Source organism: Citrus clementina, unplaced genomic scaffold (genome assembly GCF_000493195.1).
Source record: "Citrus clementina cultivar Clemenules unplaced genomic scaffold, Citrus_clementina_v1.0 scaffold_4, whole genome shotgun sequence".
In the NCBI taxonomy this organism is placed as follows: Eukaryota; Viridiplantae; Streptophyta; class Magnoliopsida; order Sapindales; family Rutaceae; genus Citrus; species Citrus x clementina.
In genome coordinates, this window is record NW_006262274.1 from 1,083,685 (window position 1) to 1,107,544 (window position 23,860).

Consider the following 23,860-nt stretch of genomic DNA (forward strand, 5'->3'; position numbering starts at 1 on the left):
CGGTTCACCGTTAGTTTCCAGAATCATCATATTAACAATACTTTAAAGAACATGCTTTCTGGAAATTATCGGTTAGCCTTTTTAAATAAACGGTTAGCCGTTTGCTACAGTGATTGTTACAGTAACCTGCACAGTGCACTATTTTCTAAAATTACAGTTTGACCCCAAACCTTTACAAAACTGTACCATAGCCCAACACGTCATGAAACTTTGCAAATAGGTCCAATTTTAGAATTTTTAAGTAATGCTTTGTTAATCCCAAAACTTTCTGAAATTATGTTATAGCCCAAAAATGCTATGACACTTTTCAAATAAGTCCTTTACCAAAATTCAAGCAATACTTGTTTATTTCAAAGTTTTCAAAATTCTTTCAATTAAACCATAAACTTTGAAAAACAACCAATTTCATAAAATCATTTTTCCATTAAATATGAAACATTTATAATGTGAAAATAATGATTTATTATTTAAAAAGAATAAAAACAATCAATTTCATAAAATCATTTTTCCATTAAATATAAAACCTTTATAATGTAAAAATAATGATTTATTTAAAAAGAATATTAAATAATTTGGGCTTAAAAGATTAATCATTCTTAATCTTGTTTGTTATCATCAAAATCAATATTATGGAAACATATATGTTAACAGCACCAACCCCAACAAAATTGTCAACATAAATTAGGCACCTACCTTAGGAATTTGTCTTTAAATTTGCTTCTCCAAAGTTGACTGCATGCATGGCAACAACCTGTCAAATATTTGTGCCACCAACCTCCAATTTGTCAAGAAAAAATCGTGTGGAAAATAAGTTTTGTGGGCTGACTTTTCAACAATTTTCCACCTCGGCAAAGATTTAGTAAATTTGAGCCGACTATCAACAAACTACCTTCCAGTTTCTGCCTTCTCGGACTGCTTTTAAACTTGTAAGATGTTGATCAAGTTTAGACAATACTCAAACTTGATCGCCGTTACTACCTAGGTCAACATATCTGCGGGATTATCTGCAGTTTTAATTTTCTAAAGAAGAATCTTCCCCTCATAAACAATTTTCCACACAAAGTGAAATCGCACATCGATGTACTTCGTACGCACATGATAAACTTGGTTCTTCGTTAAGTGAATAGCACTCTGACTATCGCAATACACATTAATGTGCTCCTGTGTCAATTCCAAGTTTTCAAGCAAACCTTGTAACTAAATAGCCTCTTTAACAACCTCTGTAATTGCCATGTACTCGGCCTCTGTGGTCGATAGTGCAACTGTAGACTGTAGTGTAGACTTCCAACTAATTGGCCCTCCAGCAAAAGTAAATACATATCCGGTGGTTGACCGTCGTTTGTCTAAATCACCAGCATAATCAGAATCAACGTACCCGATCACACATTGACCAAATGTATCGTCTCTTTCAAACAGTAAACTAACATCCACGGTCTTCTGAATGTACCGTAGAATCCATTTCACAACTTGCCAATGTCCTTTACCAGGATTATACATATATCTGCTCACTATACCAACTGCATGTGAAATGTTAGACCTTGTACACACCATTGCATACATCAAGCTACCAAGTGTATTTGAATACGGAACTTGTAACATGTATTCTCGTTCCGCATCTGTTGAAGGAGATAATTGTGCAGAAAGCTTGAAATGAGAAGCCAACGGGGTACTCACAGGTTTTGTCTGCTCAGTCATGCCAAACTGTTGTAGTACATTCTTCAAATATTGCTTCTGAGACAAGCTTACTTTGCCACGAGCTCCATCTCTGCATATCTCCATGCCAAGAATTTTCTTAGCTTCACCTAAATATTTCATTTTAAATTCTTGATTGAGTTGAGTCTTCAACTTCTCAATCTCATCTTTGCTCTTTGATGCTATTAGCATATCATCGACATACAATAGCAAATAAATGAAAGATCATTTTTGTAACTTGCGAAAATATACACAATGATCAAATTTATTTCTTGTGTACCTTTGCCCTTTCATAAATCGATCAAATCGCTTATACCACTGCCTTGGAGATTGTTTCAATCCATAAAGCAACTTTATCAATTTGCAAACCCAGTTTTCTTTTCCAACAACCTTAAATCCATCTAGTTGAGTCATGTAGATTTCTTTTTCCAAATCACCATGTAAAAATGCAGTTTTTACATCAAGTTGAACTAGTTCAAGATCAAATTGCGCAACCATGGCTAGCAAAATTCGAATAGACGAGTGTTTCACAACTGGAGAAAATACCTCATTGTAGTCTATTCTTTCCTTCTGAGCGTAACCCTTCGCTACCAATCTAGCCTTGTATTGAATTTCATTTTTACGAGGAAATCCTTCCTTTTTTGCATATACCCATTTGCACCTAATTGCCTTCTTCTCATTGGACAGTGTAACTAACTCCCAAGTTCATTTTTGTGAAGAGATTGCATTTCTTCGTTCATTGATTTCTTCCACTGTATACTTTCTGGATTACTTACTTCTTCTCTGTAAGTGGAATGAACATCATCATCTACAATTGGAAGTGCATAGGCCACCATATCAACAAAGCGAGCAGGTTTGCGAATCTCTCTGAGTAGCCTTATATATGCAATTGAATCTTGTTGCTGTGAAGGTTCCTGGGTCAGAACCTCTTCATCATTTTCGGTCGATGGAGAATCATTATCCATCTCATCGACACCAGCTGGATCAGCTTTAACTTTTTCAAACTCCACTTGCTGCAAAGTGCTACTGGTCTTGTCATCCTCTTGAGAATCTTTTTGTTTCAACATGACTGATTCATCAAAAGTTACATTTCTGCTGAAAATAATCTTCTTCGTAACAAGACACCAAAGACGGTATCATTTTACTCCACCAGTTATACCCATAAACAATACTTTCTTTGCTCTTGGGTCTAACTTAGATTCTTTTACATGATAATAAGCAGTGAAACCAAAAACATGTAAAGAATTATAATCAATAACAGGTTTATCAATCCACATCTCTATGGGTATTTTGCCCTCAATTGCAGTTGATGGCAAACGATTGATCAGATGGCACGCATATACAACTGCCTCAGCCCAAAACTCTTTGCCCAATCGAGCATTGGACAACATACATCGAACTTTCTCCAGTATAGTCTGGTTCATGCGTTCTGCCACCCCATTCTGTTGTGGTGTATCTCGAACAATGAAATGTCGCACAATACCCTCATCTTGGCATATTTGAAGAAATAGATCATTCTTGTACTCACCACCATTGTCTGAGCGAAATCTTTTGACCTTTCGACCAGTCTGAGTCTCGACCATTTTCTTCCATTTCAGAAATATGCCCAAAACTTCATTTTTGTTCTTCATTAAATACACACACACTTTTCTTGAATAATCATCAACAAAAGTAACAAAATAGTGCATACCTCCCAAAGAAGCTGTTTTGGTAGGTTCCCACACATCACTGTGAACATAGTCCAGAATTCCTTTTGTATCGTAAATTGCTGAACTAAACTTTACCCTTGTCTACTTGCCCAGAACACAATGTTCGCAAAATTCTAATTTGCAAGAATTTGTACCTTTCAATAAGTCTTGCTTCGCCAAAGTTTGCAAAGTTTTTTCACCAGCATGTCCCAAACGCATATGTCACAACTTGGTTGCTTCTGAATCTGCATCTTTTCCAAAAATTGTTGATGCTGATATAATAACTGTACTTCCTTGGAAATAGTACAAGTTATTTCTTCTTGTGCCTTTCATTACCGTCAGCGCCTCAACTACTACCTTCAACAATCCATCTCTTAAAGAGATTGTGAGCCCTTTAGATTCTAGGACTCCTAATGAGATGAGATTTTTCTTCAAGCTTGGTATATAGTGAACATCTGTCAAAACATGGATTGAGCCATCATGATTCTTTAATTGGATTGTACATATTCCCATGGTTTTACAAGCATTGTCATTGCCCATAAAAACAACTCCACCGTCTAGCTCCTTGAAGTTAGAAAACCAGCCCTGTTAGGACACATATGATAAGTACAACCCGAATCCAAAATTCACTCATTTGAGTGACATATCAATGTCATGCCAACCAGACTAAAGTCTGACTTCTCATCATGCTCTGTTACACATGCATCAAAAGTAGCCTTGCCCTTTTGTAACTTAGGACAATTCTTTTTCCAATGCCCTTTCTCGCGACAAAAAGCACATTCATCTTTGGCAGGTCTCCCTTTAGAATTGTTCATTTTTCCAGGTTTGCGGTTTTGCGAACGACCTCTCGTTGTTCGTGCTTCTGCAACTGTATCTCTATGATCCTTTTTATCTTTCTTTTTGGTTTCAGAGTTGTACAATGCATTGCATACAACATCGAATGTGATAATGTCCTTCCCATGAAGCAAAGTAGTGGTGAGATGATCATATTCATTAGGAAGGGAATTCAATAACAACAGTGCCTTATCTTCATCTTCAAATCTCTCATCCAGATTTAGCAAATCCGCCAATATCTTGTTGAATGAGTTCATGTGGTCATTCATTGACATGCCATGTGTATATGTAAATCGATAGAGTTTCTTTTTCATATAAAGCTTATTTTCAAGACTTTTCTTCATATACTTTTCTTCCAGTGTTTCCCACAATTTCTTTGCCGATGTCTCCCTTATGACAGAGTATTTCTGATCTTTAGCCATACATAGGCGAATAGTACAACATGCCTATCTATTGATTTTTATCCACTCCTTGTCATCCATCACGTCAGGCTTTTCTTCAAGAACAACGTCCAACTCTTGTTGACATAAGACATCCAACACCTCACATTACCACATACCAAAATTATTGGTACCATCGAATTTCTCTATTTCAAACTTTGCATTAGTCACAGTAGTTCTCGCTGATGAAGACGACGACGATGCCTCTGCCATCCTTTTTATCTCAAATGATCAGTTTCTTCAACAACTATTTACACTTAAAAAACAATCTCTATGATATTTATTTCGCGTGAATAAATGCACCAGGAAAGTTCCCAGGAGACTGGACGGGAACTCGGTCCCAATTAAAAACCAGAATCTTTAGACTCTTATCACCTTTGTTGACAGAACTTTCCTAGACATGCAAAAATACACACTACTTACAATAGACTGTCTCCTAAGTATAAATGATCGTCTCCACCGTATTTGTGAACAGTATCGTATATAGGAATAGTACCATATACATGAACAGTACCGTATACTCCTAAGTACGAACTGTCGGCTCTGATACCACTTGTTGCGGAAACGTGGGTTGAGCAATTACTAATACTGCAACTTCTGAAGAAATATAAATGTGGTGTTAAACAAATGTAAAGAAAATATAACACAATGATTTACGGGGTTCGGCATAATGCCTACATCCACAGGCAAAGACTGAAAGATAATTTTACTAACAATAGAAATTTACAAAAGTGGAAAAAACTCACAAAACCCACAACCCCAATACACGCAAATGGAACCTCACTAGAACACTTAAGTGGAAGCTCTCTCAAATTCTCTCAAAGAACTCACTTGCAATTGCTCTCTACTTCTCTCAAATTGGGATGATTAACAAATGAGGAATTGCCTTCTATTTATAAGGAAAAATGGGGTGCACTATTGCACCAACCCCAACAAAATTGTCGCACCTACCTTAGGAATTTGTCTTCAAATTTGCTTCTCCAAAGTTGAATGCATGCATGGCAACAACCTGTCAAATATTTGTGCCACCAACCTCCAATTTGTCAAGAAAAAACCGTGTGAAAAATAAGTTTTGTGGGCTGACTTTTCAACACATTCCTCGTTTTAAGTCTGGACAAGTACTAATGCCTTTGAATAACTTCACGGGCATTATATACACGCTAACAAAGCTAGGTGAAGCTCACACATAGTATAACAAAAGGGAAGCCAAAAATTTTGCTCTTCACTTTTAGATTTGAGTACAACCATGTGCCAGTCTGATGGTATGTATCTAATTGTTTTCATCACACTGATCCAAGTTACAACTTTTGGCACTTTTTCCGCCAATGCCTTTCATGAGGGGGATCGTGTTGCCCTGCAGGCCTTCAAGTCAATGATTGCTCATGACCCTCTAGGGATCCTGAACTCGTGGAATGATTCCGGCCATTTCTGCGAATGGAAGGGCATTACATGTGGTCTCAGGCATAGAAGAGTCACAGTCCTAAACCTGAGGTCAAAAGGCTTGAGTGGATCATTGTCTCCGTACATTGGAAACCTCAGCTTCCTAAGAGAGATCAATCTTATGAATAACGGTATCCAAGGTGAAATCCCTCGTGAATTTGGACGTCTGTTCAGGTTAGAGGCTCTGTTTCTTTCAGATAATGACCTGGTTGGGGAAATCCCAGCCAACTTGTCTTATTGCTCTAGGCTCACAATCCTATTTTTAGGGCGAAACAAGCTAATGGGAAGTATTCCATTTGAGTTTTTCTCTCTATACAAATTAAAACAACTAGCAATGCAAAGGAACAATCTGACAGGAGGCATCCCACCTTTCATTGGGAATCTAACGTCCCTGGAATCTATTTCTCTAGCTGCCAATGCTTTTGGAGGAAATATTCCAAATTCATTAGGTCAGTTGAAAGAGTTGAAATCTCTTGGACTCGGTGCAAACAACCTATCGGGTATAATCCCTCCTTCCATTTACAATCTTTCCCTCCTTGCGAATTTTTCTGTGCCTCGAAATCAATTTCATGGAAGTCTTCCGCCAAGTTTAGGTCTTACTCTTCCTCATCTCAGGCTTTTCCAAGTCCACCACAACTTCTTCAGTGGATCCATTCCCATATCTTTATCCAATGCTTCAAAACTTGAATTTATTGAAGCTTTGGATAACAGTTTTTCTGGAAAACTATCTGTTAATTTTGGAGGCATGAAAAATCTTTCTTACTTTAATGTGGCCTATAATAATTTAGGAAGCGGGGAAAGTGATGAGATGAGTTTTATGAATTCTTTGGCCAACTGTAGCAATTTACGGACACTCATTTTTGCTGCAAATAAATTGAGAGGAGCATTGCCTCATTCGATAGCTAATCTGTCTGATCAACTTCAAAATTTGATCATGACTAGTAATCAGTTGCATGGAAGCATCCCTTCAGGAATAGGTAACCTTGTTGGCTTATATAGACTAGGGATGGGGGGAAACCAATTTACGGGCACAATTCCTAAGGAAATGGGTAAGCTTCAGAACTTAGAAGGGATGGGTCTATATGACAACCAACTCTCAGGAGAAATTCCATCTTCACTCGGAAATCTGTCAATTCTAAGTGAACTTCTCTTGAACAATAACAATTTATCAGGAGTCATCCCTTCTTGTCTCGGAAGTTTGAAACAATTGGCAATTTTACGCCTGTTCGAAAACGGCCTTAATGGAACTATCCCAGAAGAAATTTTCAACTTAACATATCTGTCAAATTCACTGAATTTAGCCCGAAACCACTTGGTTGGATCTATACCTACAAAGATCGGTAATCTGAAATACTTGAGGGTATTCAATGTGTCTAGCAATAACTTATCAGGAGAAATTCCAAGTCAATTAGGTCTCTGTTCCTATCTTGAAGAGATTTATATGAGGGGAAACTTCTTCCACGGATCCATTCCTTCATCGCTGAGTTCTTTAAGAGCAGTTCTTGCAATCGATCTTTCTCGGAACAATTTGTCTGGCCTTATTCCAAAATTTCTGGAAGATCTTTCTTTAGAGTATCTTAACTTGTCCTTCAATGACTTAGAGGGCGAAGTACCAACAAAAGGAGTTTTTGCAAATATTAGTAGAATATCAGTTGCAGGTTTTAATAGACTTTGCGGGGGTATACCTGAATTGCAGTTGCCCAAATGCACCGAGAAAAATTCAAGGAATCAAAAGATCTCTCAAAGACTGAAAGCAATAATCTCTACATTAAGTGCCGTTTTAGGAATAGTCATGGTTTTTTTCCTCTGTTTCTGTTGGTTCAAAAGGAGGAGAGGGCCAAGTAAACAACAACCTTCAAGACCGATATTGAGGAAGGCACTTCAAAAAGTGTCTTATGAAAGTCTCTTTAAGGCAACTGATGGGTTTTCTTCAACACACTTGATTGGTATGGGCAGCTTTGGCTCTGTGTATAAGGGAGCTTTCGATCAAGATGGAACGATTGTTGCAATCAAAGTGTTTAACCTTCAGCGCCATGGAGCTTCTAAGAGTTTCCTGGCTGAGTGCAAAGCCTTGAAAAATATCCGTCACAGAAATCTTGTCAAGGTAATAACCTCATGCTCAAGTATTGATTTTCAAGGCAACGACTTCAAAGCTCTAGTTTACGAGTTTATGACAAATGGCAGCCTGGAAAATTGGTTGCATCCAGATGCAGTTCCACAGAAAGATGTAGAAATTGAAATTCAGAAGTTTACCCTTCTTCAGAGAATAAATATTGCAATTGATGTGGCGTCTGCAATAGATTATCTTCATCACCACTGCCAAGAACCAGTCCTCCATTGCGATCTAAAGCCAAGCAATGTCCTTCTCGACAATGACATGATTGCTCATGTTGGTGATTTCGGGCTGGCAAGAGTTCGTCAAGAAGTCTCAAATCTAACTCAGAGCTGCTCTGTTGGAGTAAGAGGAACAATTGGTTATGCAGCTCCAGGTTAGATCCATATCTTAAGTTGCTTTTTTGACATTTGCCAGTACATTAATTTCTTTTCAAAAGCTTAAATGCTATTTCTTATAAATTTATTTTGCTGAATGACAGAGTATGGCTTAGGGAGCGAGGTGTCAACAAATGGTGATATTTATAGCTATGGGATATTGTTGTTAGAAATGGTGACAGGGAAAAAACCCACGGATGTTATGTTTGAGGGAGATTTGAATCTTCATAACTATGCAAGAACGGCCTTGCTTGATCATGTGATAGACATTGTGGATCCAATACTTATTAATGATGTTGAAGATTGGGATGCTACTAATAAGCAGAGGCTGAGGCAAGCAAAAATTAATGGCAAAATAGAATGTCCCATTTCTATGGTCCGAATTGGAGTTGCATGCTCAGTGGAATCACCACAAGATCGAATGAGCATAACCAATGTTGTTCATGAATTACAGTCAGTCAAGAACGCTCTTCTTGAAGCTTGGAATTGTACAGGCGAAGAGGTAATTAGATGATTGAAGTTCTCTTGTAGCTTTTGTGGAGGTGATGCTTATATAAGTACTTTTTTTTGTCTTTAGTTACGTGTATTCAATCCCTTTCAGATAGAAATTTGTTTTTTTTTTCCTTCTAATTTCTTATATTTGAAGTATTTGTTGAGAATGTCAAAACTCAAAATTTATGAATGAATTTTGTTTTGATATAATTCAGTTAGTAAAAATACCAACTGAACTATATTTATTTTGTTTTTATATAATTATTGTACAAACAATTTTGGTTTCACTAATATGTTAGAATAGCTTAGTTTTTGAATGCATTTCAATATTCGAAATTGGAGTTGCTTGCTCTGCTGAACAGCCCTGAAAGCAGATGAAAATAAATGAGGTTTTATTGATAGTAAAAATATAGAAATAGTGGAGAAACAAAGCGACGAATTACTATAATATTATTTGATTTGACTCTAGTCCTAAAACTTGATACGCTTTCAGTCCCCTTTTGACCTTAAGAAAATATCAGTGTATTGCTGTTTCATGATCCAGGATAGAGTAATTGTGGAATGCTTGATCTTGACATGAGAAATTGGAGGCGCTCACAATGTTGAATCTGAGTTGGGTTTGATAACAGACTCTTCTTGAGATTTGCATACATGAATATCTTACAAATCATAAGCATACCCTTTTAGTAGGTAATAACAGAAATTATGTTGAAATTTTACATTGCTCAGAGACATTAGGTGAAAGTTGCCTTTTTGCATGTTGCAATTCAACAACTTTAAAGCTAGCTTAGTTGTTCTGTCTTGGCTAAAAGTTTTAGTCTACCACCAATATTCGTAATTTGATCCATCTTCCAACAAATTTAGAACTCACACTTTCAAAGGCACTATATATACTAGCAAAGCTAGGTGAAGATCATATAGAGGGATGCAAAATGCAAGCCAAGTGTCTTCTCACTTTTGAAGTACAAGCACGTGCCACTCCGTTTATTTTCCATTCATGTTTCTCTTTTTTGTGACACTGTTACAAGCTGCAACTTTTGCCACTTCCTGCAGTGCCTTTTCGGAGAGAGTGTGCTGCCTTGCAGGCCTTCAAGTCAATGATTGCTCATGACCCTCGAGGAATCCCAAACTCATGGAATGATTATCACCATTTCTGCGAGTGCGAAGGCATTACTTGCAGTCAATGGCATGGAAGAGTCACAGTCCTAAACCGAAGGTCAAAAGGCATGATTGGTTCATTGCTCATTCTGGTCTTGGTGACGAAGTCACTAATGATCAAGGAGCCCTTTTTAGCTGTTTGAAGTTGCATCTTGAGCGGCGTGGTTCTTGCCATAAATTGGGATGAGTAAATTCCCTAAAGGACAGACCAAAGTTCAAAGGACGTGGTATATTATGCTCAGCAAAAGCTGATTTTGTCTGCGCCATATGAGATTTGCTGGGTTTTCAGTGGTGATGACGGTGTCATGATCATCCACAGATACCAGATGTTTGTTGGGTGATGATTTTGTTCCATCCATGAAACCATTCTGGCCATTGCCGCGAATTGCAGGCAAGACCTGGGTTTTCCTGGTGATAAAGTTAGTCCTGCCTAGTTTCATAGGCAATGAGAATGTAAATAAACTCTCAGAATGATGTGTTTGTGCTGCACTGATGTCAGAGGCAGTAATGTTCTATTGAGCTGTGTTGCTCTGGTTTCCAGGCATCGTTTCAGCAGTTTACATCAATGGAATGATTGCACTTGCTTCGATACCAAGTTAAAAATGCTAGAAGACAATAACTTTAATGAAAGCAACAGTAAATACAAAATGTAAATGCAGCTTGCTGATTTCATTCATTTATATACAAGAATAATTTCTTCTTCAGCAAGATAAAATTTGAATTTTACTCTCACAAAACTAGACTTGAACCCTCCATCTTATGGACAAGAAAAAGAGGTGCCAGATAATTCAACTAAGGAGTTTACGGCGATTGATATAGAACTACCCTAACATGAGTTGAAATAGCAGTATTCGAGTACTTCTATTTCATTGAGTTCTTTAAGGTATTTCAGCGAACACTCGTGTCTTTCTATCAAACACTTGTTTTCTTCAACAACATGCAAATCAATGATAAAAGGAAAAGCAATCACTTCCATTATTACGTTGTTCCATTAATATAAATCCTTATTTCATTGGCGTAACAGCAAAAGCAACATAAAAGTATGTTATATTTTACTTATATTAAGTTTTGGATATGCTATGTATAGAATCATACAATATTACAATCAGAATGTTTATATATCCTTATCTCTTTTTTTTGCCCTTTTTAACATCATCTATGGAGTTCATGTCTGCCAAATTTTACTTCTTACTGACATTTCTTTAAAAAAAAAAAATTTACATAAGGAACTCCCTGGAAGGTACCATTTTAGTTCTATGAGAGGTCTTAAATTTTTATGTCTTTCTTACAACAATTTGTCAGGCCAAATTCTTCAGTTTCTTGTGCAATTAGACTTGCACTATTGGAACATATCTTACAATAATTTTGAGGGAGTGCTACTAGAAATTGGTGTCTTTCACAATGCAAGTAGAATTTTTGTTGATGGAAATACTCAACTCAGTGGTGGCATACATGAATTAAAGCTGCCTAGTTTGCAGATACAAGAAGAGAAGACTAGACCATAAATTGAAACTAGTAATAGCCACCGTTTCAGGAACTCTGGGAGTGACTTTGGTGCTGTCATTTCTTATCTTGTTTCGGCTGACAAAGAGAAAAAAGGAAGCTACTTCAAGCTCTTCTCAGCATTCACTTCTGAAAACGTCATATCAAAGTCTGCTCAAAGCTACTGATGGATTTTCTTCAGCCAATTTAATGGGTATGGGCAGTTTTGGTTGTGTGTGCAGAGGATATCTTGATCAAGAAACGACTGTTATCGCTGTGAAGGTGCTTAACCTGCTGCATCGGGAAGCCTCCGAGAGTTTTATAGCTGAATGTGAGGCCATGAGGAACATTAGACATTGGAATCTTGTCAAAAAATTAACAGCTTGTTCAGGTATCTGTTATCGCGGGAATAATTTCGAGGCCTTGGTCTATGAGTTCGTGGTTCATGCATCACTAGAGCAGTAGTTGCACCCAAATCCTAGAACAGATCAAGAGGCAAGAGATCAGGCATCAAGGTCTTTAGATCTCCTACAAAGACTGAATATTGTCATTGATGTTGCTTCCGCATTGGATTATCTTCATCATGACTGCGAAACTCCGGAAGTTGATTATGATCTCAGGCCAAGCAATGTTCTTCTTCATAATGAATGGTCGCCCGCGTCGGTGATTTTGGATGAGCAAAATTCCTCCCCGAAGCCTCCAATAAATTGTTAACCAATCAATCAAGCTACATCAGAGTCAAGGAACTGTTGGTTATGCTGCTCCAAGTAAATATATCCTGGCTAGACTTAGGGTACGATTGGGATTGAGGTTGGTCAGCTGTAGCTTAATAGCTACAGCACTAAAGTGTTTGGTAAACACTAACTGCTATAGTTTTTAAGATATGTTGATATGATTTTTCACTTGTATAATATAAAATTTATTATATCTTTAATAATTTTATCAAAATTATTATTTAAAATTTATATTTACTATATATTATTAATTTTTGTTTCATAATTACAACTTTTTTTTTCACAGCAGCTGTAGCTTAAAAGCTACAGCACCTCAATCCCAAACGCACCCTTAGATTTGAACTCCAAACTCTTATACCGGCTTAAGAGATTTTACCAGATGAACTAACAATTTTTTCTTTTTCTTTTTTTTTTTTAAATTTCGGAGTATGGTATGTGAAGCGAGGTTTCAACACTTGGAGATTGTGTACAGTTTTGGCATACTCTTGTTGGAAATGTTTTCAGGGAAGAGGCGCACAGATGAGATGGTTACAGGCAACCTCAACCTTGATTTTGTAAAGGAAGCCATTCCTCAAAGACTGGCTCATATTGTAGATCCAGTGCTTCTTGTAGTAAGAGACGAAGCGGAGACTGGCAAGGCCAATGCTCCAGAGTGCTTGGTTTCCATACTGGGAATTGGAGTCACTTGCTCTTCAGAACTGCCAAGAGAACGAATGAACGTGGAAGAGTTAGCAGCTCAGCTTGTTGCTACCAGAAACAACTTTTCCAAGCTCAAATTTCGGGAGCGAGACAAGCCACACCACGTGCTGTTCAAATGCAACCAGGGCAAGTCATTTGAGTATGATCAATTTTCTAAGTTTCTAGCAAAATCAAGGGTCTGAATGTTGTTATTGGGCCTTGAGTCCAGCCCAATTAATACTAGCTCTTGCAATATGGCCATTTATCCGGCCCATGAAGACTCAACAACACCATAAGCAAATCCAACCAGCATCCCAACATTTGTTTGTTATTCATTTCAAATAAAAATCACTGGCGACCGGAGCGAGACTTTTACGTGTCCTTAGCGAGAAAGAAAATCAAAATGTCAACATTCGACTCAGTTGACTCGGTTCCTGTCGCCGAATATACTCACTCCTTTGACGACACTGCTGAGCAGTTGAACTCCGCCGTCGACTTAAGCGACGACAACAATAATTCATCTTTTCAGAGTGGAGATGACGCGTTCGCATCTCAGACATCGGTCTACGGTGAGTACGCCGACGGTGGATCCGACGGTCCAATTTTGCCGCCTCCTTCAGATATGGTTCCCGAGGAAGGCTTCGCTCTTAGAGAATGGAGAAGGTTCGATTCGATATATTAATTATTTTGTTTTTGAATTCTTGAATTTAATCTCGCAATTAACGATCAAAGTTTGAGCTTCTTTTGAAGTACCAAAATGGTAATAATTCAAAATTACAAGTGGGTATTGTACGATTAACTGATTTTTTTTTGAAGTACCAAAAAGGAATAACAATTGAATTTTGAAAGAAATTTTTTGTAATAGTGTATATGTTGGTCATTCAGAGAGAACGCGATTCGATTGGAGGAGAAGGAGAAGAAGGAAAAAGAGATGTTGAATCAAATAATTGAAGAAGCTGAAGAATACAAACTCGAATTCTACAGAAAGAGCATTGTTACTCGCGAAAATAACAAAGCTAGCAACAGGGAAAGGGAAAAGGCGAGTGGTGATTTTAAGATTTTACTGGTTTTTGTTGCTTGCTTTTCTTTTCTTAATAAAAGTCATTGTGGTTGTATGCATGTTATGTTTGTTATCATCTACGTTTGTTTTGATCTCTTCATGTATCTCATGCTTGTGCAAATATTCTCAAATTTCTCTATTGTACAGTACTACATTTAGTTGTCTAGGTGTGATATTATATGTGGAGAAAGTGTTTGTTCAAGTTATTTTGTCCGTAATGTGTAACTTGGTTAATTTGTGCGGATCAAATAAGAAAACTTTTTCGGGACTATGTAATTGTTCCTTATAGGTCTAACAAAGTTGATTTTTTATTTTTAAAGCATTGGCACCATAGAAACCAATCCCCCTCCCTCCCCACCTATGTGAGCAAGGTTCAAACGCCAGTACTCTCATATCCCAACAGCTTTTACTCAATTGAGCCAACTGGCAACCACAAAATTTTATTTTTTTTGTTTTGGGGGGGGTGGGGTTGTTGTGGGGTGGTTTAAGGGAGGAAAGCCTCACTGATAGTTTCCACTTAGTTGCATTCTTCACACACCATTGTTGCTGTCAGCATCAGATATTATGCAATTTCTATATTTCTCACTTGCATCTTCTTATATGACAGTTATTTGTGGCCAGTCAACAGAAGTTTCATGATGAGGCTTATAAGAACTACTGGAAGGCAATTGCAGAGCTCATTCCCAACGAAGTGCCAGCTATAGAGAAGAAGAAAGCAAAGAGGGATCAGGAGAAGAAGCCTTCCATTGTTGTGATCCAAGGTCCAAAACCTGGGAAACCAACAAACCTCTCGAGAATGCGGCAGATAATCATAAAATTGAAACACAATACACCTGCCCACTTGAAGCCTTCGCCACCTCCAGCCTCGGCCCCAGCCACGGACACCAAAACCTCTGATGCTGCTGCTAAAGCTGGTCCATCTCAGCCTGCAGCCGCTGCAACACCCACTGAGGTTGTGGTTGCTGCTTGATAGTCCTGTTTTCGCGATCTAGAGATATATAATTATATTTTATTACTATTTGTATTTGAGCTCATTTGAACCTTGTTGGTTTCTTGTGGCACTAGGTTGTAGGTCATATTTGGTTGTGTTTATATGTAAAACTTGTTCATTTCAAACAATGTGTATTTCTCAACTTATTATCTGTAAAATCTCATTTCAATTCACAACTCCTAAAGGGTTTTTGATGATTTGATGTTAACACAGTAAATCCGCAAAAATGTCATGATCTCGACAGATCTTCAACCTTCCTTAGGGTGAGGGATTTTGTTTATTTCCATTTGGATGAACACAATGAACATAATGAGACCATTCTGTTACAGGGCGTTAATGATTGGGAAGTTTGAATTGCTTTGGACAGTTCCTTTATCGGATGACGGATGTTTATGCATATGGTTAGCATTATAAGAGTGCAAGACCTGTTGTACGGGCTTGCCCTGCTCTGTTGGCTTCTTCTTGGTGCTTCATCATTCTCTCTAGTCACTTTCATGCTAAGTGGAATGAGTTATGATTGGTCAACACTGATGATGGAGCAGCAGCTGTTTGCCTAGAATTTGGAATTTTAGTTTGTAGGGTCAGAAAATTTAAAACAAAAATATAACTACGACATTATATTTGAAATTCAATCTTATGCAATTCTAACAATGAAACCTAGAAATCCAGTCAGTTAAGCTGGATTTCAGTAAAGAACACTGGCTAGGAGGGGAAGGCGCTAAAGCACACTGGCTTTCAGTAATAAGGATGATCCAATTCTTCCAATGTAGTTTACAATACCTCTCCGTGTACAAAACGATGAAGAAAGGAGGGGAAGGCACTAAAGCACACTGGCTTTTAGTAATAAGGATGATCCAATTCTTCCAATGTAGTTCACAATACCTCTCCGTGTAGAAAACGATGAAGAAAGGTTGTTTAGAATACAGAGACCATGAATTGCATAAACTTAACCTCCAACCAATGTAATAAAAAAACTTTACATTAATCATGGAATCGCAACCTCCCCCGTAAGTTCTGGAATCAGTCTCTTAATTGTCAAGCTGGTAGATTTGAATTAATATCGTAAGATGGATTAGTGAAGCAGTTCTTTCAGGATTTTTGACACTGATCGTTACCTGCCACGAACACTGGCAGGAGAACGACCTCCTCTCTCACTGCCTATGTCATCTTCAATATCACACCCATCCATACAAAGGCCATTATTGTTGACACTCAGTTCGGAACTAGCATTACTGCTTGTGGCAAGAGGGGAATCTGAAACACTAACTGTTCTGCTTCGTGGCCCTGATCTCACACTGTACATAGAGGATGCTGGAATATTTGTCATCAATGGCCTCAAATTACCAGGAATGCTTCGCCTTATATCCTGAAATTGAGATCAGGAAAATCATAAGTACATTGCTTAATTTGTTTTAAAAAATCTTCTCTAAATTTTGCTTCGAACCGAATCTTAAGGTGTTCAACTGAAAAAGTAACTAATAGATATTTGAACAACGTACGAGAAAAAAAGCAACATTCTCCCTGACATCAACAAAAGCTAGGCAGTAATTAATATGAACATATGGAGGAAATGAGAAGGTAACCATGTCATTGGAAGATGATACAAGGATTTTAAAGACTAAACACACTACTCATGAGGGAGTCTCATATTAAAATATGAGGAACGTTAGTCTGAAATGGAAAAGATAATGACCATAAAATGGAAACATAGAGTTACCATATGCCTAATAGCCATATCCAATGACTTCTTTGACAGTGTTCTTCCGAAGCCCAAGCTATCTGGGGATGAAGTCTTCCCAGTCAGGTTACTGTGAGGAGAATGTTTGTCATCTTGCTTGGGAGGTGCCAGTTTCCGCATATTGATCACCCTCTCAACCATTTTTGTCCCAATCACAACAGGGCTCACATTGTCATTGACTTTGGAATATCCACGACTGAATGCAGGAACAGAGCTCCCACTAAGATGCATAATTCCATTGGAGGCTCGTGCCCTAGAAGGTGAGCATGATTGCCGTCTAGGTCTTCCATTAGATACAGGCTCAACAGAAGAAGATCGAGGACTGGGTGCTCCAGGCCTGCCCCTTGTGGCTGAAAGTGGCCTTTCAGGAACTGAAGTCCTTAGATTTGGTGGAGCGTCAAGTGAAAAACCTGGCATCTTTGAGGGATTCCATGGTCTGGATTTCACTGTTGGAGAGGTGCCATGGGATGACACTGGATTTTTTGATGTTGTGAGAGCAGGCTTGGTAGCTGAAGGAGACGACTTAACTGGAGGAGCAGATACACTGGGTGCACTTGATGGTGTGGATGGTCGACGAGTTGGTGTGGATGCCCTTGATGTGGACTTTGATGGAGGGATAGAGGAGGGTCTTGAAGTTGGTGTTGAAGATCTTGCTGTAGACCTAGAAGGTGTGGAAGATCTTGCCGTAGACCTAGAAGGTGAGGAAGATCTTGCTGTAGACCTAGAAGGTGTGGAAGATCTTGCAGGAACTGTCGGCTTAGATGCAGAGACCATGGGCTTAGATGCAGAGACCGTGGGCTTCGAGGCAGAAATCGAGGACTTAGTAGCAGAAAGTGTGGCCTTCGAAGTGGAAAGTGTGGGCTTTGTAGTAGAAACTGCGGGTCTAGTAGAGGAAAGTGCAGGCTTGGTTGAAGACAAGGTAGGCCGAGAAGTAGGTGTTGGAGATCTTGAAGGTTTTGATGATGCAGTCAATGTGGAGCGTCCAGTTGGTGTTGAAGGTCTTGATCCAGGACCCCCAGATGACGAAGGCCTACGGACCCCAGTGCTTGAAATATTTAACCCAGGTGAAGAAGCTGGTTGTCTAGACGCTAAGTTGCTCCGTACAGGTGGCTCTGGCTGAGGGTCTGCTAGCTATATGAACAAAAACATAGACAACGAGGCAACATGAGTTTACGAATTCAAGCCTTAAGACAACTCCAAAATTCAGGGCATCAAAATACCAAGATAAACAACCCTGGTGGACAAGGATTAAGATATATGTGAGCATGGAAGAAGCATCTCCATTCCATTCTACAGGAACTTTTAAATGTATAGTCTTGAACAATTATCAAAACAGGAGTTTGTTAAAATGCATAATCGAATGCAAGCAATGTAATGAGAAGTCTGTCACATAAACAAGAAAATGAGAAAGAGAACAGTTTAATTTAGTTTCCAAGGTCTCCACTATTTCAGACATGTAATCCCAGTATACCTCCTCCCTCAGAAATATACTTCTACGGAAATTTCACAATATGGTATTTTGATGATTCCTACAAGAAATTCATTTTCCATCGAAACTTGATGACTGGAAGTTCTTCCACCTAACAATGAAATGGCCCATATGAGGATCAAGTCTTCCTGGGAAACCAGGGTATTAATGGTTACATTTCCACTTTCAACATAACAAATGATAATTATTCTGTCAAAATATCATCATGTCACATAAAAAAATAACCCAAATGCTTCAAAGAAGAAGCACCATTCAACAAAAAATTTTAAGCTTTGTCCTCTTACTCTAGATTCCGGGGCAGTAGTGCGAACCTTCGGAGTACCAATTTGACTCATAACACTCTTTTGTGATTCCATCTCTAAAGAAGGGAAGAGAGGAGTACCAGGAGGAGTTAGAAGCCTGAAAACAAAGAGATGTGTAATTGGTATCATCTCACCTAATTAAATATATAAGAAAATAACCTGATGTGTAATTGAAACAACAATATTGATGAAAATAAGCAAAATAATATCCTAATTGTTCAGGCTTCTTGCTTCAATGCAAGAGGTCTAAGCATCAATACTCTGACACTAACCTTTGGGGTACATTTTAATTTGTTTTTGTGCTCCGGGCGAGGAGGAGTTGGGGGGTGTGTGTTAAAAAATAAATAAATAAAACTTTATATGGTAATATGCTTGCCCAGTTTTTGCAAACATACATGGGTATGGCTGGAACATCATACAACCAAGGAATATACTATAGGTGTGTTTGTCCCTTACAACTTCTGCCTCCAAACTCTTCAAATGTGAAAAAACTAGTGAGAAAAAATGCTGAAGACAAATACTTTCTCACAATATTCTTTCTAAACATGTATTCCCTCTTCTTTAGTCTGTCCAAACAATACCATTCAAATCCACATCAAGTCCTACACTTCTTATATCACAAGTAGGATTTATAAACACTAATATAATATCATCACATACTACTCTCCTTAAGCTAAGATTGTCAATAACTCTAACATAATAAATAATTAAATATTATAAAATTAAAGGAAGCCTGTAAAAAAGTTCTAAAAATTACCAGTCATAGTCATTTTTATCATTATCAGAATTAAGAAAATCATCAGCACCAATCTTTCTGGTTGCCGCATTCGAGGACGAAATGTTAAATATCGGGGAAGTCCCTGGCCTCGACCCTTTCATTCAACAAAAATTGAACATTTCACAAAATCAAAACGACAAAAACTCAAAATTATTGCCAAATAAAAGGAAATAAAATAATAATAATACCTAATGGCGCGTCGAACTCCTCCTCCGAGTTGTTAAGAAGCAAATTCCCTTGCTCCTTCTCTCGCTTTCGCATCTCGAGAAACAAAGAGAGCTCCTCATCTTTCTCCTTCATCATCGACGCTCGCAGCTGCTGCCTCTGCTTCAATGCCGCAGCCTGCATTTGCATTTCCTGTGACCTAAGGCTTCGATTCATTGTCAGATCAAATTTGCTCTCAAAAGCTTCTCATTCACTTGTCCAGCAACGGAACCGGCTTTGAATTCTTCAGCCTCCGCGCAAATTTTAACTAGATCTAAATAACTGAACAAACGAGCAACCAAAAACGACTAAATGACATGTCGTTTTAGCATCGCCGAACCAAGCTCAGCTAAACTAAGTTATGGATAAATTGCTGGAAAAAAGAGAGAGAGAGAGAGAGTATCGATCAGAGAAGAGGGAGAAGTGACAGGTGAGTGGCAATGAGTGTAAATAACGAGAGGTTTGAGGGGTGAAACTAGGGGTTTTGATTACATTCGGGGGTTTCTTCAGTGACGGGACAACTGTAGGTGTTGCTCTCTGTGTTTTCTCTCACTTGAAGCCTACGTTTTCAGATTTTTGCTTTTAGTTTGGTGGATAATCACGATAATGCCCTCCTTTTTTAATTCATTGTGTTTTTATTTTGAATTTTGGAAATTTTTTTTTTTTTTTTTTTTTGGGCAGTTTCTTTGTTCCAATTGATGCCGTAAAGGCCTGAAGCATTTTGTTTTATTTATGTACAACTACTCTTATCCGAATGTCACTCCTGTGGAAAGAAATAATGCATGGCATAACATTAATTTTATTAATTACAAGATGAGTAACACATATTGTTATAACTGAACTTCAAATCTAAATATTCAGACAGATCAAGTATCTTTTTATGCTAAAGAATTTTGTGGAAGGGAAATATATAAATATTATTTATATTACTATCAAAATAGTATTCATAATTACATTACAAATTTGTTTGGATTACGCTGCGCATGGAAGTAGCGAATTCAAGAAAATTTATCAATTAAATTTATAGACACTTACAATCAGGGCGGAACAAGCCAACCAACCTTGGTTGGGAGGAAAAACATTTTCAAAAAATTAAATAAAATTTTTAATGTAAATAAGTAATTATTAATATAATATAAAATATTGAGTATTAATTTTTTTTAAAAAAAATTATGGCCCATACTTGTCCCTTAATAGATCTGTCCCTGCTTACCATATATATATATATATATATATATATATATATAATGGATTCTTTTAAGAATTAATTTAGAAAAAAAATATGATTACATTGTAGATCATTTGTAATAAGACTTGCCATGCATAATTTCTAGTACTTTATGGTTACCTACTCACTACACTTAAGCAAAACAACATTTTTTTTTAATTCTTTATTTTTTATTTTTTATTTAAGAAAAGCTCCTACTGGTGAATTGGTGATGAGTTATCAAGGACAATGAGTTTGTTTATCAATTTCCCCCCACCCCGAAGGCTTGATATACTATTATCTAAAGTTTAATTTAAGTAGTGCTATATTTGTAAAATTAGAATACTAAGTTTATATATTAACTGATGTGGTATGCAATTTCTCTTACAAATTATTTCGTGGGAGTCTAATAATAAGATAATCAATCATTTGATACATAACAAGTAATAATTACAATACTTCGATTGAGATTCAAATTTGTATTATAACTTTGTGAGCATAACCATTATTAATTAAGAAAATTAATTTTTAAAAAGCGCATTCGTTTTATGATGAGCGTATGATTGTAAGAGCATCTCCAAAAGGGTCTTTAAATTTTACTCTTCAAATTTTAATTTACTTACTGATGTGGCAAATAAGTGTATAGAAAAATATAATCCCCTCCAAAAGATTCACCAAATAAGAATAAATTAATATTATTTTAATCAAATCTTTCTCACTATCAATTGAATTGTTATTATATTTTTTAAAAGAAACATAAATAATAATTATTACAGTCTTATTTTTTTAATAAATAATAATAAAATATTAATAGAAGAGAGAAAAACTCACTCGGCAATATTAAAGAGTGAGAAACAAATCTTATTTGAAGAATCTAAATTAACGTGTCTTTTGGAGTGTTTAATATTAATATGACTCTTCAAATAAGAAGTAAAATTTTATTTAAAGAGTCTTTTGGAGATGCTCTAAGAAGAGTATATAGTACGTAATTTCAAGCGCGGCGAGTTTTCATTTGAAAGAAATCTGTTGTGGAGCCCACAACTTCTAATGAGAATCCACCACTCACGAAGTCGCGTACTAGAACATCTCCCATGCTTGTAACTTTTTTTTTTTTTTTGTTTTTTGGTTTAAGCAGAATAGTAAAATGAATCTAGAAGCGTATATTAATAATAATAAGTTGGAGACATTCTTGAAAAAGAAAACTCGAACCAATTTAATATTATAGATATGAAGTTCACATGTGAAATATTATAGTAGAATAATTCATGAAATTACACTCCATAAAAGTAAATAATGAAAAAAGCAATCACTTGATTTATACTGTGAGTGTCAAATTAGTTTGTAAAATCTTTTATGTTACAAATAAAAGGTTTAGGATTCAATTTTAATTATATGGGATTCAGTTTAACTTATGAGTACAAAAGGGATTGAATTGCCGGTAGATATTTTTAAGGAAAAAAAATCACTTGACATGCAATAAATTATGATGATTTAATGTGAAATAATATGCAAAAATAAATTAGGGAAGTCTTAAGAAATAGAGCACGACGACAAACATAACACCATTTGTGCACTCTCACTTTAGGCCTCATAAAGTAAATACATTGTGTATAATTTAGATTTAGTACTTAGCAATGATTTTAAATTTAGCTTCAATAGATGCACTAGTTAATAATGAAAAAGAGTTATGTTTAACATTTTATAATTTTTTTTCATGCGTGCATTTATGGTAAGGAATGATTAAGATTAAACTATATATTATTTTATATCTAATAACTACCAATTACAATATTATAAAGTACAAAACTCAATTCAACACTAAGTTTCTATCTGTGATATAATATGATGATGGTCACTCTAACCATTAATTCATCAAACAATTCAAATGTACTAAGGGTGTGTTTGGCAACCCGCACAACATAGGATTAAAACATTGTTTCACATTAACTTAATACTAACTCATGTTTGGTGTTAAATTCGACTGGCGCAGTATTGTATTAACTTGGAAAACTAATGCAGTCAAATCCACATAAACCAAACCCGAGAGGGGGTGATGTTTATGCCACATCGTATTAGAGTAAATCGAAAAAATAAAATAGAGAAAATTTTGCAGTATATTCACGATGAAATTCACATCACCCAATCCAACACCACCAAATCGACCTAACAATCATCACTCAACGGCATCACCAACGCCTTTACAGTGCCGCGCGACACCATAGTCACTGCTCCATGAAGACGCCTTCACTGTGGAGAAGATAAAGCCCATAGAAGAAGAAGAAAAAAGGAGAAAAAGAGGAAAAGAAAAAAGAAAAACAAATTGAAGAAGACAAAGAAAGGAGAAGAAAGAGAGGAGGAAAAAAGAAAATGAAATGAAGACGAAGAATGATAAAAAAAAAATGAACGAAGAAGAAAGAGATATGGAGAAGACGTAAGGAGGAGAAAGAGAAAGCAAATAATGATACATGCAAAAGCATTGTCCAAAGAAAAGAAAAATAAAAAAAAGGAGAGGGGGGAAATTAAAAAACTAAACAAATAAAAAATATATTTTTTAATAAATAAACAAAATGTTAATAACTATTGTTTTCTAAATATATATCATTTAAATTAATAAAAAATATTAATACAGTGCAGCGCCAAACACAATATAATTAAAAATTAATACAATAAAATATTACATCAAACGTTGTACAAAATTATTATAATCTAATGCTAATGCAATACATCATAACACAATACACTTGCATTAAAATAATACAATACAGTATGTTAAACGTACCCTAACATAATAACATTATCCAACTAAAAACAGTCGATACCAAGTGGGTCTTACTGCCTTATAACAGTTGCAAGGTACCCCAAACTTTGGTCTTCTCTAATTCAACCAAAAAATCCAATGGCTAAATTGTTGAACGGCTAATATATGTTCAATTGATTATTAACATTGCAATTCCTACTGTTTA

The 23,860-nt window shown here is 36.6% G+C and overlaps 3 protein-coding genes across 5 annotated transcripts; 2 read left to right on the forward strand and 1 right to left on the reverse strand.

The window, feature by feature from the left end:
• The first annotated feature begins 5,839 nt into the window (after window positions 1–5,839).
• On the forward strand, window positions 5,840–10,566 carry LOC18043419 (probable LRR receptor-like serine/threonine-protein kinase At3g47570). Its single transcript, XM_024185725.1, has 3 exons — window positions 5,840–8,583; window positions 8,689–9,086; window positions 10,130–10,566. Exons 1-3 carry the CDS (start codon window positions 5,901–5,903, stop codon window positions 10,175–10,177), a joined length of 3,129 nt encoding a protein of 1,042 aa, XP_024041493.1. The 5' UTR covers window positions 5,840–5,900; the 3' UTR covers window positions 10,178–10,566.
• Window positions 10,567–13,448: 2,882 nt separating this feature from the next.
• LOC18043420 (clathrin light chain 2) lies at window positions 13,449–15,408 on the forward strand. The gene is made up of 3 exons (XM_006435648.2): window positions 13,449–13,791; window positions 14,014–14,167; window positions 14,796–15,408. Exons 1-3 carry the CDS (start codon window positions 13,532–13,534, stop codon window positions 15,156–15,158), a joined length of 777 nt encoding a protein of 258 aa, XP_006435711.1. The 5' UTR covers window positions 13,449–13,531; the 3' UTR covers window positions 15,159–15,408.
• A 360-nt stretch (window positions 15,409–15,768) lies between these two features.
• On the reverse strand, window positions 15,769–20,325 carry LOC18044071 (mucin-17). Of its 3 annotated transcripts, XM_024185770.1 has the most exons (6): window positions 19,675–20,325; window positions 19,466–19,580; window positions 18,691–18,805; window positions 17,657–18,048; window positions 16,897–17,596; window positions 15,769–16,545 (listed from the first exon to the last, which is right to left on the reverse strand). In XM_024185770.1, the coding sequence occupies exons 1-6, from the start codon at window positions 19,865–19,867 to the stop codon at window positions 16,291–16,293; spliced, it is 1,770 nt and encodes a 589-aa protein (XP_024041538.1). In that variant the 5' UTR covers window positions 19,868–20,325; the 3' UTR covers window positions 15,769–16,290. The 3 variants fall into 3 exon arrangements, with proteins under 3 accessions (XP_024041538.1, XP_006435712.1, XP_006435713.1); XM_006435649.2 differs by having other exon boundaries at window positions 16,897–18,048; window positions 18,718–18,805; XM_006435650.2 differs by having other exon boundaries at window positions 16,897–18,048.
• Window positions 20,326–23,860: the final 3,535 nt, after the last annotated feature.